General features: G+C 40.5%; 1 protein-coding gene across 3 annotated transcripts in view; it reads left to right on the plus strand.

The window, feature by feature from the left end:
• NALCN (sodium leak channel, non-selective) overlaps positions 1-23,734 on the plus strand; it is a 283,090-nt gene that overhangs the window by 137,936 nt on the left and 121,420 nt on the right. For all 3 annotated transcript variants that reach the window (XM_070471442.1, XM_070471443.1, XM_070471444.1), the window contains one exon: positions 18,484-18,621. In XM_070471442.1, the coding sequence (XP_070327543.1) occupies positions 18,484-18,621 (138 nt within the window). The remainder of the gene's footprint in view (positions 1-18,483; positions 18,622-23,734) is intronic.

The following is a 23,734-nucleotide window of genomic DNA, read 5'->3' on the forward strand; positions in this document are numbered from 1 at the left end:
AGTAAATGCTATTAAACACTTAATTACAAATTAATTTTCCTGTTTCCTCTCACCACCAGAATGGCTAATCATGCTTTTAGTTGCATTGAAAGAATTTAGTTGCCTTGAAAGAATTGAGAAATTTGAAGAAACAACTTGTCCCTTCATTTTTTTTCAACATTTGCAAGATGTAGGATTTGACTACATTTTTCATACATTCGGGGTTTACCTTCAAAGTGATAATTAGTTCAACTGATATTGCTGAAATTCTTTATTAATTTTTGTTTCTATTATTTTACAGTCTTCCAGGTATTTTTTTTCTTTTTTTCATGATCTATAAGAGGCATGCAAAGGTATATAGAGCATAATAAGATGTATTCTTCTGTGGCCATATGCAATTTAAAAAGTGGATTAATGGGAGTTCCCTGATGGTCCAGTGGGTAAGACCTCCAAGCTTCCAGTCCAGGGGGTGTGTGTTCGATCCCTTGTTGGGGAACTAAGATCCTACATGCTTCATGGAGTGACCACAAAAATAAATAAATAAATCATCTTATTTTTTAAAAAGTAGGTTAGTGATAGATCTGACGTCCTGGAGCACTGTCCCCTCATCTCTCTCTCCTCCCTTTCCCATAGTGAACCACTTTTCTGAACTTGATGTTTTTTCTTAGTATCAATACATCCCTGTACACTTTTAACGCATGTATAGGCATCAACTGAGACTCATTTGTCTTTTTGTGTAATTTAAACTCACCTTGTGTGTCCTCATACTGGACTGTTTCTCCGGCTAATTGCTTTCTTGGCTCAACACTCTGTTTGTGAGATTTACCAATGTGAGTGAGTACATGATGTAGCTGTATTTTATGTATTTCTTTTGGGGTATAATATGCAACTCTACATTGCATCATATGATGCTGGGAAAGATGGAAGGCAAAAGGAGAAGGGCACAGCAGAGGATGAAATGTTTAGATAGCATCACTGACTCTATGGACCTGAAATTGAGCAAACTCCAACAGATAGTGAAGGACAGAGGGGGACTAGCATGCTGCAATCCATGGGGTCACAAAGAGGCAGACAACAGTCGGATGACTTAGTGACTGAGCAGTAACAACAACAAAAACATATATGCATGTGTAGACACATGTATACACACATATATAGTATACTATTCATAGAGTCTGTGCACAATTAGTTTTCCCATTCTGTGGGCAGGTGAATTCTAAAATGGTCCACCAAGAGACCCGACTGTCTCCATCATCTCTTCCCATTGGGTTTGGGCAGGACTTGTGAATATGACGGGCTTTCACTCCTGTGATTAAGTTACTAGGGACTGAGCTGAAGTCCGTCAATAAGGAGGTTATCTTGGGTGGGCCTGACCTCATCCCAGGGACTGGGTCCTTCCTGAAGTGGGTGATTCACAGCAGGAGAGGGTCTCCAGCTGGCTTTGGAGAAGTAAAGGGCCATGTTGTGAAGGGCCATGTGGCCGGAACCCGAGGGTGGCTTCTAGAGGCTCTGAGCAAGAAAGCAGGACCCTCAAGTCTGCATCCACAGGAAAGGAATTCTGATAACAACCTGAGCAAGGGCAGGAGACCCCAAGTTCCAGATGACACCACAGCCCAACTTACACCCTGACTTCAGCCTCTGAGACTCTGAGCAGAGAACCCAATTAATTCCGCCCACCCTTCTAGGGACTTCCTTGGTGGTCTAGTGGTTAAGCATCTGCCTTGCGACGCAGGGGATGTGGGTTCAGTCCCTGGTAAGGGAACTGAGATCCTGCATGCTGCAGAGCAGCTAAGCCCGTGTTCCACAATTAGAGTCTCACAATTAGGGGCTTCCCAGGGGCGCTAGCAGTAAAGAACCTACCTGCCAATGCGGGAGACGCGGGTTCAATCCCAGGATCCGGAAGATCCCCTGGGGCAGGAAATGGCAACCTGCTCCAGTCTTCTTGCCTGGAGCATCCCGTGGACAGAGGCGCCCGGTGGGCTACAGTCCATGGGGCCACGAAGATTCGGATGCAACTGAGCACACACATACATTACATTACTCAGCACCACACCTCTGACCTACGGAAACTGTGAGAAAATCAGTGAGTGTTGAGTGAGCCACTAAATTTGTGGTCATTTGTTACAGAGAAATAGAAAATGAATGCTTGCAGGTTTGAGATGTTCGTTTCTGATATGTCGCGACTCCAAATGGTGCTGCTGCGCTGCACGTTGCATGTTAGCTCATGCCCACGTGCATCCCGCACGTGTTAAAATATTTTAAGGGTGTGTAGCTCAGAATGGGGCTTCCCTGGTGGCTCAGCGGTAAAGAATCTGCCTGCGATGCAGGAGACCCGAGTCGATCCCTGGGTCGGGAAGACTCCCCTGGAGGAGGGCATGGCAACCCACTCTAGTACTCGTGCCTAGAGAATCCGCATGGACAGAGGAGCCCGGCAGGCTGCAGTCCATGGGGCTGCACAGAATCGGACACAACTGACGTGACTAAGCAGCCGCAGCAGTAGCTAAGAACAGAGTTTCTGGGTCTGAGAACAAAGGTATCGTCCACTTTAATAGCGACAAACTTGCATTCCAGAGTACTTTCACCAATTTATCTGGCATCAGCAATATCTGAGAATGTTCTCAACGTCACGGTTCAGCAGCAGTTGGTCTTGTCAGGCTTTGTTTTGCTTTAAATGGTTCAGTCAGTTCAGTGGCTCAGTTGTGTCTGACTCTGCGACCCCATGGACTGCATCACACCAGGCTTCCCTGTCCATCACCAACTCCCGGATGCTACACAAACTCATGTCCATTGAGTCGGGATGCCATCCAGCCATCTAATCCTCTGTCGTCCCCTTCTCCTCCTGCCCTCATTCTTTCCCAGCAGCAGGGTCTTCTCCAGTGAGTCCGTTTTTTGCATCAGGTGGCCAGAGTATTGGAGCTTTAGCTTCAGCATCAGTCCTTCCAATGAATATTCAGGACATTTAGACATGTAGCTCTTCCTTTAATCTGAATTGATTTGTGTGGCTGCTGTGAGATAGGGAACAATCTCATTTCTGTTCATCTAACCCATCGTCACAGAATTGTTTATTGACTGGCCTGTCCATTCGCCATGGTTTTGCAGTGCCAGCTATGTCGTCATACAATTCCTCTCCCGGGTCAAGGTCACACACGCTCCCTTTTTACCTCCTTTTGCCATTGAATTTTCTTCTGGTCAACTTCCAGTGAAGCCAAATAAATACTAGGCTCAGCAGTCTTCACCTTTCAAAAGTCTGTGGCTTTGCCCCTGTGCCTGGCACGATGTTAAAAACCGAAGCCTAACAGAGCTTATAAATCCCGTAGGGAAGGTGCCTTTTCTAGACTCCAGCTACCTGTTAGTTTTTGGTCCTGGGATTTCCCTTGTATTCCTGGAGGCTTTTTTTCAAATTAATTAATTAATTAGATTGTGCCAGGGGTTAGTTGCAGACAGCAAGATCTTTAGTTGCATTTTGTGGAATCTAGTTCCCCAGCTGGGGATCGAACCCAGTCCCCCTGCATTGAGAATGTGGAGTCTCAGCCACTGGACCACCAGGGAAGTCCCCCTGGGGTCTTAACTAAGCCTTTTATAGGATGTTTGTAGTGTGTCTTCTAGAATTCCCTGTGGTTTTTAAATCACTTTTTCACATGTGTGATCAGAGACTGAATTGCAGTAATAAATTTTTGAGACCAAAAAAAAAAAAAAAAGCCACCTTTTGGACTGTCTTTAGACAGACAGCTTTAACTTTTTTTCTATAAGCACAGCCTGAGACCAGGCATCCTCAGGTCTGTCTTCCCCATCTGCAGCAGCCTCACGTGTCTGTGCATTTGTTTGCATTACAGATATTACCTCCATCTGATTCTTATATCCTCCTATTTATACATCCCTTTGCATTTGTTTGCATTACAGAGATTATGTCCACTTTGATTCTTGTATCCTCATATTTATACTCCTCTCATCTGCTGCGTCAGCTTGACTGGTGGCCCAGATGGTAACAAATCTGCCCACAGCGCAGGAGACCTGGGTTCGATCCCTGAATCAGGAAGATCCCCTGGAGTAGGAAATAGCAACCCACTCCAGTATACTTTTCTGGAGAATTCCATGGACAGAGGAGCCTGGCAGGCTACAGTCCATGGGGTCACAAAGGTCGGACACAACTGAGTGACTAATACTTTCACTTTCATCTGCTGCATACCAAAAGTTTCCCACAAATATTGCAGGCATCCACCCATCCACAATGAAGACTAAAGCGATCGTGTGCATCTTTTGTTGTGGTTTATAATTCAGACAGCATCCTCCACGGGATGGAGCTATGCCTTGCCTACACATGCCCAAAGGTGCTAACTTTCACTTAGAGCAGAGTCGAGATACGTGAAGGAACTCAACTCACCCCCATAGTAGACACACAGGAAAGAACCCAAGCCAGAAGGTGAAATATGCCCGAGCAGATGGAGTCGGCTGTAAAGTAATATCAGAGATATCCTGGAGTGTATTTAAAAATCCTGGGAACCTTATTATGGGCTATGGGTTGTGCTCCCAAATATCATTTTGTTTTAATAAGAAAGGGAGAGATTGCTTCCAGGGAAGGAAGACTGCAAAGCTTTGTGAAGAGTTGTCGTCAGGGGTAAATATGGTTCCCCTAGAGGATTTGGGTGATGGCGTTAGATGAAAGTATTCCATGTAAGGAAAGCAGCGTGAGTCAATCCAAGGCATGGAGAATCACGGGGCACGGAGGGACGGGTGAAAGGAACCACAGGACTGGACTGGAGACAGACCGCTGGGTGTCTTCCGAGGTCCAGATGGTGACACACGGGAACCACTGAAGATGTTTACTCTTGCTTTATTTTTCCTGGAGAATGGTGGAAGAGCTATTTTGAGGGAGTTTACACTGGAAGAAATGTTTCTCTGAGGAGGTTTTTCATTGAACAAAACTCACTTTTATTGACCAAAAACAAAAATTTACAATCACTTGAGGAATTTCTGGCATCTTCAGGGCAGTAAGGGAGGTATTTTTTTTTTTTTAATTTTATCTGCATCATCATTTTTGTGTCAAATCTTCCACTATCTCATAAAGTCAGTCCCATCTGAGGCTTTAAGCCAAATTGTCATCCATGTCTGGACATGGCCCTGCAATAGAGACTAGCAATTTGGTTTAACTTGTAAAGTAATGCAATATATAGTTTAATGTAACCACGTCCCTCAAAAAAGCTGAACAATTAGCTCTGTTTCTGTTCTGCTGTACCATCTGAGCTTCTTTGGCTTCTATTAGAATTTATTTTTTGGTAATTCCTCAATGGCATAGTGATAAAATAATATCCTGTGTTCTTCCTCTTGGAGGACGACTTTAGTAAAGGATGAATCACACAGAAATGGCCTTTTCCTCGGGCTGTGTGTTGGTATCACTGACCGCTGAGTTGCAATACAAGGAATTATTACATTCCTTGGATAAAGCATCCTCAATTCCTACCCTGATCCCAGAAGCATTCTCACTGGAGGAGAACATCTTTTTTTTTTTTTGCTCCTTATCGTATTTTGGTAGTTTTCTACCAATTGTCTTATTTGCAGTTTTCCCTTCTAATAGTTGCCATGTTCCATTAATATTATTTTAATAATCAGCCTACTCCCTACTCCTACTCCCTACTACCACCTTCAAAAATCAGTGAGGGTCATAAATGAGGACTATTCTGTGTCTCCTCCAGTTAAGATGATTCTGTGGGCATATGTTTTTACAAATGAAAAGCTGACTCTATTTTAATACTTTGTGGAGTCTTGCCTACAAAATATACAATCTAGAGTCAGACATTTCAACTATTCTCTCTTGGTAATATACAATTCCCCATCAATGAGAAAAGAACACTAGTAAGCATTTTGGAGGACTGTTGAGAAGGTCTAAGGATATAATAGTATCAGACTAGTTAACATCGTACTGACAGTGAAAAGGGGAATCAGTAAGCAGTAGCAGTTAGTGTTCTTAAGTGGCAAGGAAATCCAAGCTCTTAGCATCAAACACTAAATTCCTAGCAGTAATCACATTTGTTGTTGTTTAGTCACTAAGTTGTGTCCAACTCTTTGCGACCCCGTGGATTGCCACCCACCAGACTCCCCAGTGCTTCAGTATCTCCTGGAGTTTGCTCAAACTCATGTCCATTGAGTTGGTGATGCCATCCAACCATCTCATCTTCTGTTGTCCCATTCTCCTCCCAACATAAAAGGGTCCCTCGGCAAAAGATGGTGGCATTAGCTGGACACTAAGTATTCAGTTTTCTGTATTTTATTTTATTTTATCTTATTTTAGTTTTCTGTATTTTAAACTGAAAGTCTGAAAACCAGTTCCCATTCTGGTTTAGACTGTTCCTTTTAGTTAGTCCTTTGTAACTTTCAACAAAAATGCAAAAAGTAAAAAATTCTATTACAGAGAAGATTACTGCCAGAATCTGAAATAGTAATAGCTTCCCATTCACTATTCTGCATCTGGGACTAAACACAGGGCCACTTAGTGACTGATGTGTAGATTCGTTCTTGCCGCTCTGCCCACCTCTTGGGTACAACTGCCTGCTTCTGCAGAGGACTCTGTCCAGCCTTCCCAACATCTTCTCTACGAATCGGTGTCAAAAGGTTGATGTCCAGGAAACATGATAAGATAAAGTAAAAAAAAAAAGCCATTTGTAGCATTATTCACCATCGTGAAAATTTTAAAGCAAATTTAAAGTCAAATCGTAATAGAATGTCTAAGTAGACTCTGGAAATAATGGCATATTATAGTTATCAAAGGTCAGTTTTTACAGAATAATTAATAAGATTAGTCATGCATGACCATAATGATGATAACTAAAAATTAAGTAAAGAAGCCTAATACAACACCATATTTACAGCTGGATTCAGTTTTATTGCCAGTATATGTATATACCCAGGGGGAAAAAAACTGGTAGAATTTTCAAGTTTGACAACAAATTCTAAAAAATATATACAACCTGTTATTTGAGTTGAAAGTAACTTATTTTATTCTTCATGCCTTTTGGTATTTTCAAATTTTGTATAAGGAATGGTTTCATGGTTTAAAACAATGGAGACAGGTAGGTATGTAGATATAAAAGCTTAATTCATAATTATGCATTAGTAAAAGAAAATCATCTCATTTTTTTGCATGACATGAACATTAGCTGGTAAATTGTAACTGAAGAAAAATATTGATATAGATATAAGGGATATGCAAATTGTATAAGACTCAGTTATATAATAAGATAAATTTTAGTTTATGACTTATAAAATCAGCTTTATTGGAGTCGAGCCATTACAATTAATTTTTTTACAATTAAATATTTATTGGTAAACAACTATCAACTTTATTTTCAAGGCATTAGAGTATTAAATAAGCACTATCAAAACAGAAGCAAACGGATTTCTCTGGTTGTCCAGTGGTTAAGACTCTGCACTTCCAGCGTAGGGGGCGTGGGTTTGATGCCTGCTCAGGGAACTAAGATCCCATATACTATGTGGAATGGCCAAATAAAAAGAAAAGAAAAAAAAGATAGAAGCAAGACTTTGAAATTTATGCTTGCAATAGAAAAGAGCAGACAATAAAATTTGCAGTAAAGCTTTCTATTTGTGAACTTGGAGTGAAGACAAACTAGAAATCAAAGCCCATTCAAAAGCAAAAATTAGACAAACTCCATTTCTAAGATGTAGGATTTTTCAGTAAGCAAAAATATAAGCACTTTCTGATTGATGCTGCTTTCTATTTGAAGCCAAATAGAAAACCCTTCTTCGTGATCACAGGTATACAAATGGATAGTAGGGAAACACTGAGAAATTTCCTGTGTAAACTTGGTGGTATCATGGTTACAGAAGTTTTCTTAATAAACCTTCAGTTTTCATTGCACCCAAAGTAAAATATCAACTTTCATCTGCAATTTTATAATGCATATTTGCCATTGAAATGCATCATTTACATTATGAAAATTTAATATGACTGACATTAGCAAAATCACTAATTAAGAAATAAGACATAAATACTCCAAGAAACTTGACAGTGTGTTCTATGAAGGAAATTAATTCAGAAGTCTCCCATTTGCATAAATCTCCAGGTCTCATTTTCACAGCTGTTTGTTCTGTCAGCTAGATGGTTGCATTTCCAAATTATTTTAACATAATCTCTAGGAAATAAATACCTTTCAACTAAAAATATCATACTCTGCAAAAAAGATTGTTAGGGGGAAAATATAAGTTCATTCAGTTCATCTCAATCTTTTTTCTTTAAAATGAATGTTTCTAGTATAGAAACTTTAACATTTAAGTCTAAAATTATTGAAATATTTTTATTATTAAAAGACAGTTTGTAATTTTAGATCCTCACAAAATTGAAAAGGTTATGTCCTTTTCATTTGGGAAAAATGGTAATGAGTGAAGCTTATTTTAGCAAAAAAGAAAAAATACTGGAGATGTCTAATTTTCATTAACCAGCTGAGCATAATATAGAGTTTCAGGTACGTACTCATTACTGTACTTGATAAAGGAGTAATAATTTTAAATATGATTTAGCCTAGCATATTGTTTGTTTTAGCAATTTAGATAAGGAAAGGAGATCAGCAATGGCTAGATCTTAAAGATGTCTTGTTACCTGTAGTGTCCAAAAACACAGAAGGAATTTGAAATCCACAGATTCCAGCCTAGAGACCCAGCAACACCACTTGCTACCTGCAAGCCTGAGTCAATCATTTAAGGCCTGCATACTTCAGTTCCTCATCTGTAAAATGTACAGTGAGTAACACAAGATTATTGTTAAAATCACTCTAAATAATGGACAATGAATGACCTTGGGGCTGCTAAGCACCATATAAATGCTAGTCATGGTTCAGTGTCTCTTCTCATGTTTTTAAATCTTGCCCTGAAAAAAATGTGTACTTGCCGTTCAAATCCATGGTTTTGTCCACATGATCAGTTACACTGATCAGTTGTACATAGAGGTTAACCCAGGCATGGCCATTTGTAAAAGAAGTGATGATCAGGCATACCTACATCCACTTTCGTAACTAGAAAAAGATGCTCTCGTTTTTGCAAATGAGTTTCTCCCATCTTTCCTTTCACTCTTGAAATTATATTTAAGTGTAGACTCTACTTAGAGTAATTTGCTGCTGGAATAAGCATAACATTTTGATTTCTGCTTTGCTTCTAATTACATTCAAACTCATTTTGACATTTAAAGCCAATTACATTAGTCTAGATTCAGCAAGACTTTTCCATAGTAGTCTAAAATTTGACCAATGAACAGGACCCCCCCCCCTTTTTTATTCATTTAAGTGGAATGCTTGGCAACAGGCATATTTTAGAAATAGTAAAAGCAAAATAAATAATGTGGGTTCATTTTGAAATAAAAGGAAAAGAGCTGCTTGGTCTTTCTTACCAACATAAAAGAGAGTCAGAATTATTTGAAACCACCAGTTTCAACTTTATTTCCTTCTAAGTCACAAGCAATAAGGCATAATCATTTTACAAAAAAAATTAACATTTTTAATGTTTTGCTACTATTAACAGCAAGGGTAGTTGATCTCAAATTCTAAGAGAATTCATGCATAGAGAGAGTGAGTGAAAGTCGTTAGGTTGTGTCTAGTTCTTTGTGCAGTTAGCCTGCCAGGCTCCTCTGTCCATGGAATTCTCTAGGCAGGAATACTGGAGTGGGTAGCCATTGCCTTCTCCAGGGGATCTTCCTGACCCAGGGATTGAACCCGGGTCTCCCGCATCGTGGGGAAGATTCTTTACCATCTGAGCCACCAGGGAAGTCCATACTTCCCTGAGAGAGAACTTCAAAAGCTTTATAACTTGAAAGTCACTAGTAACTCTTCGGAACTGTCCAAGCCCTACAACAACACTCAACCAATATTCAATTTAAGATTCTAGTACATGTGATGGCTTAGAGCTCACCCAGCTCTTATTTTATTTAGCTCCCTACTTTGAGTCCACTTACCAACGCTGTGATTCTTAATGTTTATTCAATAAATTCTCTTGTCCCCGACAGCACTAAAAGTCAACTTATAGTAAATATAGTGTCAAAACATTTAGTGTAACCTTATTCTATAGTTTTTATAGTCAAGGTATAGTTTGAGTAAATAGACTAGAAAGCATATTGTATAAAATCAGTTTTCCAGTTGACTGCTGGTATCAACTAAGACAGAGTAGAATTGTAGGCATGGGCTTCCCGATGGCCCTAGTTCTAAAGAATCCACCCGCCAATGCAGGAGATGGAAGAGACACCAGTTTGATTCCTGGGTTGGGAAGACCCACTGGAGAAGGAAATAGCAACCCCACTCCAGTATTCTTGCCTGGAAAATTCCACTGACAAGGAGTCTGGTGGGCTACAGTCCATGGGGTTGCAAAGAGTCAGACCCTACTGAGTCTGACACACACAGGCACACACACACACACACACACATGTGCGCGCACACACACACAGAATAGTAGACACTTAGAGGTAGAAGTTATCTTTGGAGTCGCTTAGCTCTGAGATGAAATGAAATGAGGCTATCGATATCACTGTCACACTTTCATGTATCTAAAGGAAATATCTTCTTAAAAATATAATCCAAACTCAGCCTCTGTGACCGCAGAGCTCAACACTTGGTACTTTGCCTGCCTACCCTGCAACTCACGGAGGGCCAAGGTCTTTATCCTCTGCCCATTCAGCCTCTACTTTATATTTTATTTTTAAATATTTATTTATTTAATTGTGGCTGTGTCCAGTCTTAGTTGCAGCTCGTGGCATCTTTCCTTGCAGAGCACCCTCTCTGCAGTTGTGGTGCCAGGGCTTAGTTGCCCCACAGCAGGCGGGGACTTAGTTCCCTGACCAGGAATCGAACCTGCGTCCCCTACGTTTTGCAAGACGGATTCTCAACCACTGCCACCAGGGAAAGTTGTTCAACCTCTAGTTTAAACCACTCTCGTTTGACTGTCCCTTCTGGGGAGGGTGTCTCTTAAGAGAGAGGACAGAAATGAGGTGGACAAGGTTAGCACAGGTGAGAAGTTTTGCAGAGCCCAAGGCTGGGCAGTGTGGAGGCCTCTTTGGAGGTCAAGGTGGAAGGGAGCCTGTTTCCATATGGAGCTAGTGCAGGAGCTGGAGTGGTGCAGACCTGGAGAGTTAGATTCACCTAGGAATCAGCATGTTTCCTGAGAGGTTGGCCAAAAGGGAGATGGAGTTTGCAGGACTGGGAAGAGTGTATTTGAATTGATAGACCATGAAGTTCCATGTAAATAAGACAAGGAGAAATTGAAATAAAGAAATGGCTATTGCCAATGGCTTTAGCATTAATGGCGACCCCATCTAGTATTCTTGCCTGGAGAATCCCATGGAGAGAGGAGCCTGGCAGGCTATAGTCTATGGGGTTGCAGGAGTTGGACATGACTTAGCAACTAAACCACCACCACCACTATGAGTTTACTCCAGATTTAAAATCCACAGTATCTGTGATTATGGATAACTTAGTTTAGTTGCAGTAAGTGGTGACTCTTAATTAAAGAGTTTTTATTTACTGTAGGTTTTTAAGTATTGTACTGTACTGTAGCAGTCTATCAGTTGTATCTGACTCTTTGCAACCCATGAACTGGAGCCTGCCAAGCTCCTCTGTCCGTGGATATTTCTGGCAAGAGTACTGGAGTGGGTAGCTATTTCTTCCTCCAGGGGATATTCCTGACTCAGGGATCAAACCCACGTCTCTTATGTCTCCTGCATTGAGCCACTGGGCAACTTTTAAATACATGTAATATCATTTTCCTTGGTTTTTCCCAACCCTTAACTCTCAGTAAGACCTTGATCTTGTCAGTCATGATTTTTCCAACCAGTGTACATTTTGGAAATTTAACTCCAGTATTAGGTAGGTCCAACACTTACTATATATTGATGTCATTTTAAATATTGTTAAAACTTTGAATCATTGAGGAGTTTTAAATGAAAGAAACTCTACAGCAAAATATTAAATCATGCAATCCATGGGTTTTTTTCACTGTAAACACGATTTCTCATTTAATTAATTAAACAATTGCTGGTCGTTCGGGGATTCCTCAGGTCCCCTTTGGGTGTCAAGGTCCACCCTCAACCCCCCACCCCCGTGTCCGGCAGATGCCCTAGTTGTGAGGAGACATCAAGTCCAAGTCCACCCACTCCTCTGTCTTGGTTGGTAGGTTTTTCAGAAGATACATCTCCTCTGCATTTTATTTCAGTGGGAAAAAAGAAACAAGGAGACTGAGTAGGTGAATAATTAAGGCAATTAAAACCGAAGGAGGTGTCACTTTTACACTCCGTGAATACTGTCACGGCAGATCTATTTTACGGCTGACTGGTAGTAAGACACAGCAGGGACACCCTCCGTAAAAAGGTTGCGCTACTATATAAGCTGTCAAACTGACTTCATTTTGAAGGCTCATCTGCAGAGAAAGAGTTCTGGAAACCCGCTAAAGATAGATAGGATACATACAAATTATATTGTAAAATGAAAATGAAATGCAATAACCCAAGTTGTATTCCTCACATTTAAAATTTTTAATGTCAAGATTTTTTAAAGTAAATACATATTTTGCATATATTTTAATATGCAGTAAAACTATATTAAGTATAAGGTAATTTTTATGTCCGGCAAAAATCTGTACATGAATGTTCATAGCAACATAGTAGCCAAAAAGTGAAAACAACCGAAATATCCACCAACTGATGAGTAGATAAAATGTGGTCTGTCCATCGAATGAAACATCATTTGGCAATAAAAGGTAATGAAGTGCTGATACAGAACCCTGACCTCTTGTATGATTCCATTTGTAGAAAATGTTCACAATAGGCAGATCCATGGGGACAGAGAGGGTATTGTTGGTTGCTGAAGGCTGTGGGAGGGAGAGAGGGGAAGTGACTGCTATGGGTACATAGTTTTGGGGGAATGATGAAAAGGTTCTTGCCTTAGTTGTGTGGAAATGAAACCCCTTAATTGTCTACTTCAAAAGGTGTATTTTATAGTATTTAAACTATGTCTCAACAAAGCTGTTACTTTAAAAAGTCTGAAAAAATAGTATTACCACCTTCCATAGTTCCTCAAACCAGTCAGTCCTAAAGGAAATCAATCCTGAATATTTATTGGAAAGACTGATGCTGAAGCTGAAGCCCCAGTCCTTTGGCCACCTGATGGCAAGAGCTGCCTCATTGGAAAAGACTCTGATGCTCAGAAAGATTGAAGGCAGGAGGAGAAGGGGACAACAAAGGATGAGATGGTTGGATGGCATCACTGATTCAATGGACTTGAGTTTGAGCAAACTCCGGGAGATGGTGAAGGACAGGGAAGCCTGGCGTGCCTCAGTCCATGCGGTGGCAAAGAGTCGGACATGACTCAGGGAGATGGTGAAGGACAGGGAAGCCTGGCGTGCCTCAGTCCATGCGGTGGCAAAGAGTCGGCCATGACTCAGGGAGATGGTGAAGGACAGGGAAGCCTGGCGTGCCTCAGTCCATGCGGTGGCAAAGAGTCGGACATGACTCAGGGAGATGGTGAAGGACAGGGAAGCCTGGCGTGCCTCAGTCCATGTGGTGGCAAAGAGTCGGACACGACTCAGGGACTGAACAAAAACAGCTGACCTTGTCGTGACCACTTAGTTGCTGCTGCCCAACTGCAGAGCCAATCCCCATTCATTCATGTGCCTCCAGACCCTACTGCTAACAGTGTGATTTTTCCCTGTAACTTCCACTTGAAATTCATTAGAGATGTTTTTGATTGATTTTGCTCTTCCCTGCTCATCAGGGTTGTTTGTTCCAGATCACGTCCTGTGCAGCTGGCCCATTCTCAGGTTAACTGCTCATCTCTGATTCAATTAGCTGCAGTCAGACACCTGCAGCGTGAACAGGGCCTGACCTGCATGGGGATGGTTAATATGTGATTATGTCATTAGACACAGAAAAGAAAAGGCACTTGTAAACAAAGTGCTTACCCCTATTTACATCTGTAAGATTGGACGTGAGGGGTAAAATAGCAAAAATCACAGATCTTCTGTCCCGAAAACCTGCAGAAATGAATAAAACAATTCATTACCAGCCTGGAAAAAAATGATACCAGCAGTCACCCCACAAAGAAAAGGCCACAATTTCATACCATTAGCTTTAAATAGCAGCTACTAGGAAAGAGGGAGGGAGAAAGAGAAAGAATCAGAGAGCGAGTGCACTCTAGGTTCATGCCCAAAGCCTGTTTTCCAGAAGTTGAAAAGAAATTAAATTGGAAAAGCAAATCCTAAAATATGTGCTCATCTCCCTCAATTTGAGGAGCCTCAGGCTGCGGGGATGTGCAGAGCCCTGGAAAAGACATCAAGAATCTCCCACAAGTGTAGAAGTGATTGATTCACCCGATTTTACCAAAGGCAAGATAAAATGCTGGAGTTTTTTATTTTTCATTTTTCCCAGTTGGGAAGAAGGCTTGTGAGTAAAAGCCACACAGTCATAATTTCTAAAAACTAAGGCTCTTCCATAATAAACAAAAGTTCAGCAGAGTGAAAGGGTGAAGAGAAAAGAAGGAAATTGAAACCAGGAGGGAGCAGGAGATGGGGAGAAAGGGGTGGAGGAGTGCAGCTGTCCTCTCCTGGTACCCAGAGGACTAGGATCTACAGAATCAGCATGTCTTTGTCCTCACCTGGAGTCAGTGGGGTGCAAGTGCTGGAAGGAACCCGACGGACTGTGGCAACAATAAAAATTTCCCGAATTTACCCACAGTGGGGAAATGTCTGAGTCCTAATATTTCAAGCTTAGCTGTCCATGGCCTCAGCCAATACTTCTCTCCCTGCGAACCATTCTCCTCGTACTGAGACCGCAAAACATAGAAGAAAACATAGTTGACAAATTGAAACAGGGTTCTAGTGATGGACATGGGAATCCCAAGTGACGCAACAGTAAAGAACCCGCCTGCCAATGCAAGAGACACGGACGTGAGTCCAGTCCCTGGGTTGGGAAGATTCTAGGATTCTTGCTTGGGAAATCTCATGGCCAGAGAAGCCTGGCAGGCTACAGTCCATGGGGTTGCAAGAGTCAGACGCAACTGAGAGATTAAGCCACCACCAATGATGGGCATGAGCTTCTGGGATCCCTTTCTGACACTGTATTGGAGGGATTAAACGATCTAGATAAGGAGGCTTAAAATGAAGGCTTTGCATTTGCAACAACTTGGATGGACCTGGAGATTATCATACTAATCAAAGTGAGTCAGAAAGAGGAAGACAAATACCATATGGTATCACTTACAGGTGGAATCTAAAATATGGCACAGATGACCGTATCTATGAAACAAAAGCCAACTCGCAAATAGAGAATAGACTTGTGGTTGCCAAGCAGAGGGCAGAGGGGAGGCCGAGGGAAAGATTGGGAGCTTGGGATTAGCAGATGCGAACTATTACATACAGAATGGATAAACAACAAGGTCCTACTGTATAGCACAGGGAACTATATTCAATATCCTGTGATAAACCATATGGGAAAGAATATATATATGTATATAATATATATTTATAACTGAATCACTTTGCTCTATAGCAAAACTTAAACACAACATTGTAAATCAACTATACTTCCATAAAATAAAATGAAAAAAGAAGGCTTTGACAGTTGTGGAGCAGGTCTAGAGCGTAATTGGTCCAAATTAAAACAGCAGTAAGAGGACTCCAAGGAAAATGTCTGAGAGAAAGAATAAAAAGGTTTCTGGGTAATCTAAGCCTCCAGTAAGAGCCTCTGTAAGAGAAGAGAAGTGGAATTTATTCCAGACAGTTGGTAAAAATCTGTGAGAATCTGGAAGCAATTTGAAGTACAAGGAAGAAAGTCTATATTTCTTTCCCCGAAGGAACTTGTGAAAAACAATCAAAAACTCCCAACTAAAACAAAACTAAACTAAAAATTGTATAAGAAGATTCCAATAAAGTGAATTAAGCTGGGCCAGATTCTGAAACCTTAGTGAAAAGTAAGGGGCCTCCACCTAATGCTTGAACATTTACCTTATACTACCAAACATGTCTTAATATTTGGAGCCCTGGGGAAGGAAATATTACCCTAGGACATTACCAGGATAACATTATACTTAGCAGTATTTTCATAGGCAACTCATTGACTATCCATCTACTGATTATCAGTGTACCAACAAGCTTGGAAGACCCAATGATGACTAAACAGCAAAATGTAAATATGGTTGAACAGAGCATAGTAATAGTAATTCACAGCATCTCACAGTACATACTTACAGTTTTCTGAGCTGTGCAGAAATGAGGCTTTTTCCTTCTGGAACTCTGAAAAGAGTAGAGGGTAACCCAATGTTCTTGCTCACATTGTTTACCTCACAGCAACAGGTTATAAACCCGTAACTCCATGTTCCCAAACCTTCACTGAATGCACGATGGCTGAGTGTTCATGAAAGCTCATGCTGCAGATGAAAACAAATTAAGTAGGTTTCTGCCCAAAGAAACTGAAAGGTACACCTGAATTTCTGGCCTCTAGGTACCAAGGATAAATCCATTGGACTTAATCACAAGTTTCTCTATCACTTTTAGGGAAAGAAATCCATGTCCAGGAAAATTCCTTTTGTCTTGGTAGATGTTTTGACTTTTCCCCCCTTTCATTGTTGAGCTGTTTGGATGTCCACGCACTTTCACACTGGTGACGTCTCTGTTGAAGAAGATACAACAATCTGGTATTTTTTTTTTTCTGTGTGTGAGATCTTAGTTCCCCAACCAGGGATTGAACCTGTGCCCCCTGCAGTAGGAGCATGGCATCTTAACCACTGGACTTCCAGGGAAGTCTACAATCTGATATTTTTATGTGAGTCGTCTTCAGAACTTGTTTTCCTTGCCTTCAGATGTAATAAATACTCAATAGAAAAAAAAACTAATTGCCCTCAATGATAGGTCTGGCACACTTATGACATTAAACCTTGTGTTGGAAAATTCTCTGAAGCATTTTTAAGATGAATTAAAGCTAATACTCTCTTCGGCACCCCCGGCAAGGAAAGTATTAAACCGTCCTTGTTGATGCCGTGCTCAAGTACTAGTAACAACATACTTCTTGCTTTCATAAACAGAACACTTTGTAGGGTGATGAGATTATAGAAAAATTAAGTCAAGAAGAAGTTAAATGTTTCACACATGGACTAAGGCTCGGAGGAAAAACATGTCTCCTAGTTTGAGATTCATTTCGTTGTTCCTTTCTTCATATAGACCCACTATGTGCTGGGCATTGAACATTGCACTTGTAAAAAAGTTTATTATCCCTAGTAAAGAAAACTGCCAAAAGAGCTTACTGTGTGATCAGGTCTGGGAAGTAGTAGATTCAAGACTTCACTGAAGGCAGGAAGCAGCACTTGGAAAAAGTACTTGCTTTGAATTCATGATACCTGGTGCTACTTCTATTACTGCTACAAATTAATAGAGTGACTTTGGGCTAATTACCCAACTTAAGCCTCTTTTTCTTTATCTTCAAAAAGAATGAATCAAGTTAGATTATCTTTAGAGTCCATTTTGCCTCTAAGATACTATCAGTGTAACAGAACTCTTATAGGGTTTTGTCCATCTTTCTGTTATCCTGGACTTTATTTCTTGGAATCTCAATACTTAAGAATTTGATTTATGTCTTGCATTGTCTTGAAGTCTATAGCAATTTCTTTCAGAGTCACTCAATTCCAATTGTCAAATTTCCCTGACAGTATCATAAGTTCTCATTAAGTTCTCATTTATTGACCACTAATATGTACAGAGTATGTAAGCCAGAGGTGGATATAAGCATGTATTTATAAGAAAAAAATGTATAGGAATGACACTAACCAAAGATCTTTGCCAAGAAAGAATGGGTCTTTGAACTTGGCTTTTGTTGAGTGCTCTTTTTAATTTAATTCAATTTTACTTTATTTTTTACTTTACTTTTGGTCTTGGGGTTTCTTCCATGGTCTTGACTCTGCTTTGGAAAAAAAATGTTTTAAATTATGAAAAAATGTGATCATTTTTATGAAGTTGCTTAGTATTATCATATCATTTTAGAAATATTGCTTGTTCAGAGTCTTGTGTTTTTAACATAACTGAAATGATTTGATAGATGAATTCTATAAAAGTAAAATTAAGGTTATTATTCTTATTTGCCTTTAGACAATCGAATGTAATTTGCTATAAAAATAAGTTGTGCTTGACAGCAAAAAATAAAATAAATTACAGTAATCCCTTGGAAGCATTAAATAACTTGCTAAAAGGTAAAAGCAATAGAGACAATAAGCAAAGTTTCCCGATTTTTTTCTAATTTGCTCAGCAGTATTTATCATCAACAAGGCTAATTTTAATTCACAGTAATTATTGTAGTTTTCCACATTGAATTGGTTGATATCAGATTTTTAAGATCTTTCTTCTTAGTTCTTTCTTATCTGTTGAATGAAGGCTCTTCTTTCCCTCCTGAATTAGTAATACTGAGATCAAAGTCCTAATTTTAAGTTGCATGCCAGCTCAAGGCTGGTGTTTTAATCCCTCCATTCTTTCCCTCTGTAGGCATTCATGTCCATGTTCCAGATTCTTACCCAGGAAGGATGGGTTGACGTCATGGACCAAACACTAAATGCCGTGGGACACATGTGGGCACCTGTGGTTGCCATCTATTTTATACTCTATCACCTCTTCGCCACTCTGGTGAGTTTCACATTTCTTTTCAATTGTCTGACAATTCATGATGGGATGAACATCAACAGGTTTTTGGACTGTTGTCAATTTCAGAACCAGAGAACTGAGATAGAGTCGTCCCATTGGATGAGAGTCCCTTCCATTCTAACTGTGTCTAGATTTCAGATTTAAGTCAGAAGTTGTCTCCATCAAAATCAAGTGGCTTGCCTGAGGGAAAATGAGACAAAACAAATGGAAGTCCCAAGTCCATATACTGACTTAACCATCTCTATGAACATCCACACCCTCGGTGATCTAAGAATCAAACCAAAACTGCATTATTATTTTTTCTTTATCATGTAGAGACACTCTCGTTCGTTTTATTGCAGCCTCTTCACAGCTGTAATTAAACTTAAAACAGAAGCTGGAGACCTCAGGGTGCAGTCAGTTAATTAGAAACCAGTTCAGAGTTACTACGCTTTGTGTGACTAAAAGAAACACATGGGGAAAAATAAAACACATGGCTGTGAATATTGTAAATGGTGTGATAAAAACCAAATACCAAAATTCAGGAAAAATTTTCCTCTGTAACACAAGCAGATTTTTCTCTTCCATGTATGTCTATTAAAAAGAAAAGAAAAAAAATTATGAAATGTGGCCTGCATCCTAAAAGGATATAATCCTTGGGTCTTTCTAATGCCAGATCTACATTAAATGTATTGTATGCATTTTGTGTATATTTGTATATTTGTATATATTTAAGAATCAAATTTAAGCTCTCATATTGTGCTAAAAGTTCCAAGGGAAAAATGCAGAATGTTACCCTTCATTAGGAACATATGAAATAAAAACAACTGCTACTCTTCATTGCGTGGCAAAATGCTTTATAATAATTTTACTCCTCATATTTGGGACAGTCAGGTTATGTAATAGTCCCACTTTACAGATGATGAAACTGAGGAGTTAATTTGCCCAGTGTCACAAAGAGTATAAACACTAGAGCCAGAACATTCCCAAGCCAGCCTGGTCTCAAAGTCCATGATCTGGCAACTATTTATTGCTGCTTCCCTAGATTATGAAACTTGGCATTGTCACTGAACACGTCTGCAGCAAATCAGACCTCTCCCCATAAGCCACTAAAATAAAATGCGTGCGATCCCTAAAGCTCCTTCCAATTCTAAAATCTCTGAATCAAGTAAGTGCTGGACAAACTATGTATATTAGACTGACATTACATTTGCTATATGCCAAGGCCTTCCAGTCAAAGACTGGGGACTTTCCTGGTGGTCCAGTGGTAGAGATTTCGCCTTCCAGTTCAGAGGGTTCGGGTTTAATCCCTCGTCAGGGAGCTAAGATCCTGCATGCCTCACAGCCAAAATACCAGAAACATGAAGCAGAAACAGTATTGTAACAAATTCAATAAAGACTTTAAAAATGGTCCATACCAAAGAAAATCTTTAAAACAAACAAACAAAAACACAGGCATGTCCATCAAAAGGTATATGAGGATACATGGTGATGTGGAGAAAGGTCCTGGGCGCAAAGAGTGGAATCACATAGAAATAATATTGGCATCTTTGACATGGGATGACTTTAAAAATACTCTCACACGTGCTCACAAAGAACATTGAGCGGTAGGAGTGGGTGTCAGGCTTCTGGAGACAAACCTGGCTGCACCTGTGCTGGCAGACCCTTGGCCCTGAGGTCTCTGCATCCTCCTTCTCAGGACCTGTGTCATTCATTCATTCATTCATTCATTCACTTACAGACTCAGCTAGTTTTTGTTAAGCAGTTACTGCGTGTTTCAGTGGGTTTCCCAGGTGGCGCTAGTGGTAAAGAACCCTCCTACCAATGCAGGAGACATAAGGCAGACGAGTTGGATCCCTGGGAAGATCCCCTGGAGGAAGAAATGGCAACCTACTCCACTATTCTTACCAGGAGGATCCCATGGACAGATGAGCCTGGCGAGCTACAGCCCATGGGGTCACAAAGAGTTGGAGATGATTGAAGCAACTTAGCATGCACGCATGTGTTTAAGTTCCTTTAAAACTATGGAATACCTTGGAGACTATTGATCATTGGTTAAATTCAGGATAGATGGTTGAAATCATCTACGTATGGAAATAATCTGTATAATTGTTATTCTGTTAAAACAATATAATCTCATGCTGTCAGCCCTGCAGAGATTTGATTCTTAAGTCAGAGACGAACACAGTAATATGTAAGCAGGAAGAAAAATGATCTAGCCTAGTAAATTAGTTAGCAAAGTAATTTTTTTCAAGTGGATTTCTACAGGAATCACTAATATAGTGAAATAAAATATTAAATCTGGTAACAGATTTCTTGGATAGTCTGAATTTTCCTTATTGTGCCAAAAATGTGACTTTGATTGTGGAAACCTGAAGCACTTCCAGGAACTCCTGAGATTCACTGAAGCCTTTAGGAATCCACAGAACATAGCTTGAAAACCCGTATCTAATTCTACACCTTCATTCTACTGATTTAAGTGTCTGCCCAAAACACTCATTGTAATTTTTCAAAAATTGTAGAACTGAAAATTGAAAGTATTTTGTTCTTTTGTTCATAATTTTTTCAAATCTCTAAAGCAGCTGAGAATTTAAAAGTCTATCAGGTGGCACAGTGGTAAAGAATCTGCCAGCAGGTGCAGGAGAGGCAGGTTCCATCCCTGGGTCCGGAAGATCCCCTGGAGCAGGGCATGGAAACTGGTTCCAATACTGTTGCCTGGAGAATCCCGTGACAGAGGAGCCTGGTGGACTACAGGGTCACAAAGAGCTGGACATGACTGAGCACACACACACACACACACACACGCCAGTGAGGACAGTCTGTTAAATACGGTGGAGTTCAAGACTGCAGGCTTGAAGTCCAAAAATCTAGATTCAGTATCTGTCTCTGCCGGTCTCTAGATGTATGACTGTGGAAGAATCAGACAACTTCCCTGATCTGTTTGCTGTGTTATATCTGAAAGTGAGAGCTAATAAGACCCCAGCACATCTAGCTTCCAAGGCTGCCAAGTACATGTGAGGTGAGCTTGTATTTTTCAGGGTGCTTTAGCCATGGTCTAAGAGGACGATCGTTAACGATCACCAACCCTGAGTTTCTTCAAGTTTAAATAAGATGGTATGTACATTTCAAGCTCTATCTTAACAAATGCTAAAATATTATTTCAGATGTTTTTAATTTATAAAAGTAAAGTATTATTGATCAGTTTAAAGCATCATTTATGCCCAAGTTTGTCTCTCTTTTGGTCTTCCCCACACCCATTCTCCCGGACAGTGACTTTGATGAATTTGATATGAGCCCATCTTCCAGTTCTTAAATCATAGTTTACGAAATTTAGCATACTATCAGCTTTATTGTTGTGTTTGTTCAGTCACTAATTCATGTCCAGTTCTTTTCAACCCCATGGACTGCAGTACGCCAGACTCCTCTGTCCTCCACTATCCCCTGGAGTTTACTCAAATTCATGTCCATTGAGTCGGTGATGCTATCTAATCATCTCATCCTCTGCCACCCCATTCTCCTTTTATCTTCAATCTATCAACTTTATAAAGACTCATATTTGGTATAATATTAATAAACAAAGTACAATTAAAGTACACACGTAGATTGCAAGATACGTCCCAATTTCAGATTGTTAAAATGTGAAAATAAATGTGCATCTTAAAATCAATGGACTGCAGTAGTTTTCCACACTTATACATACCCATTAAAATATATAATGTTTTAAATCATCTACAGACATTTTTATACCCTTGGTTTTTAAGATCAATGTGATATTTTCCGTTTGAGGAGCGCTGCTCCAGGGCATGGCTGGCCATGTCTGGAAGGGGTCCGCGCACTCCTCTCATAGCTGTAACTCCACCGCATGCTGAGGCCAAGTTATGTTTGATCATGTGTTTCCCTCCTTACAAGGGCTTCCCTGAAGGCTCAGATAGTAAAGAATCCATCTACAATGCAGGAGTCCTGGGTTTGATCCCTGGGTCAGGAAGATCCCCTGGAGAAGGGAATGGCAACCCACTCCAGGCCTCTTGCCTGGAGAATTCCATGAACAGAGGAGCCTGGCGGGCTATAGTCCACGGGATCATAAAGCGCTGGACACGACTGAGTGACTAACACTTTCACTTTTCCCTCCTTACAAATGATTAGGAGTAGCAATTTTCAAAATAAATAGGATCAATACATATATTCTCGGTTAAGTTTTTAACCAAACATTGTTTTTGCAATCTTTTCATCTTAATACACATAGAGTGAATTCAGGCATTAATATATAGTCACATAGTAGCGGTCTGTTGGCTGAACGTGTGTTTGCTTCTCAGTCCCCTTCCTGGAGACACAGCTTAGGTGGCTTTCCAATATTTTGCTCATACACGTTGCAGCAAATACATTTGTCCTTTGTGTCCAGTTGTGCAAGAGTTTCTTTAAGGTGTTTGGTTTAGTCACTAAGTCGTGTTCGACTCTTGGAATCCCATGGACTGTAGCTCACCAAGTTCTTCTGTCCATGGGATTTCCCAGACAAGATCACTGGAGCACTGTCATTTCCTTCTCCAGGGGAACTTCCCCAATGTAGGCATTGAACCTGAATCTCCTGCCTTGCAGGCAGATTCTTAACTGCTGAGTCTTAAAGGAAGCCCTTTAGAGTATATACCAGAAGGTAGAAATCCGGGATCCTGGTTGCTGCCCAAATGGCTCCATGAAAGTGAAAGTGAAAGTCACTCAGTTGTGTCCAACTCTTTGGGATCCCATGGACTATACAGTCCATAGAATCCTCCAGGCCAGAATACTGGAGTGGGTAGCCTTTCCCTTCTCCAGGAGATCTTCCCAACCCAGGATCAAACCCAGGTCTCCTGCATTGCAGGCGGATTCTTTACCAGCTGAGCCACCAGGAAGCCCAAGAATACTGGAGTGGGTAGCCTATCCCTTCTCCAGCGGATCTTCCTGACCCAGGTATTCTCCTGCATTGCAGGTGGATTCTTTACCAACTGAGCTATCAGGGGAGCCTTTGAATGGCTCCATAGCACACTCTAAAACTAAATTTTCAAAATTGCATGTGTTAATTTTATACTACCCAAAAAGTCTAGAGACTGAAGTCATTTCTCCAGGTCACTGGAGATTCCCTTAA

Source organism: Odocoileus virginianus, chromosome 8, assembly GCF_023699985.2.
Source record: "Odocoileus virginianus isolate 20LAN1187 ecotype Illinois chromosome 8, Ovbor_1.2, whole genome shotgun sequence".
NCBI classification, from domain to species: Eukaryota; Metazoa; Chordata; class Mammalia; order Artiodactyla; family Cervidae; genus Odocoileus; species Odocoileus virginianus.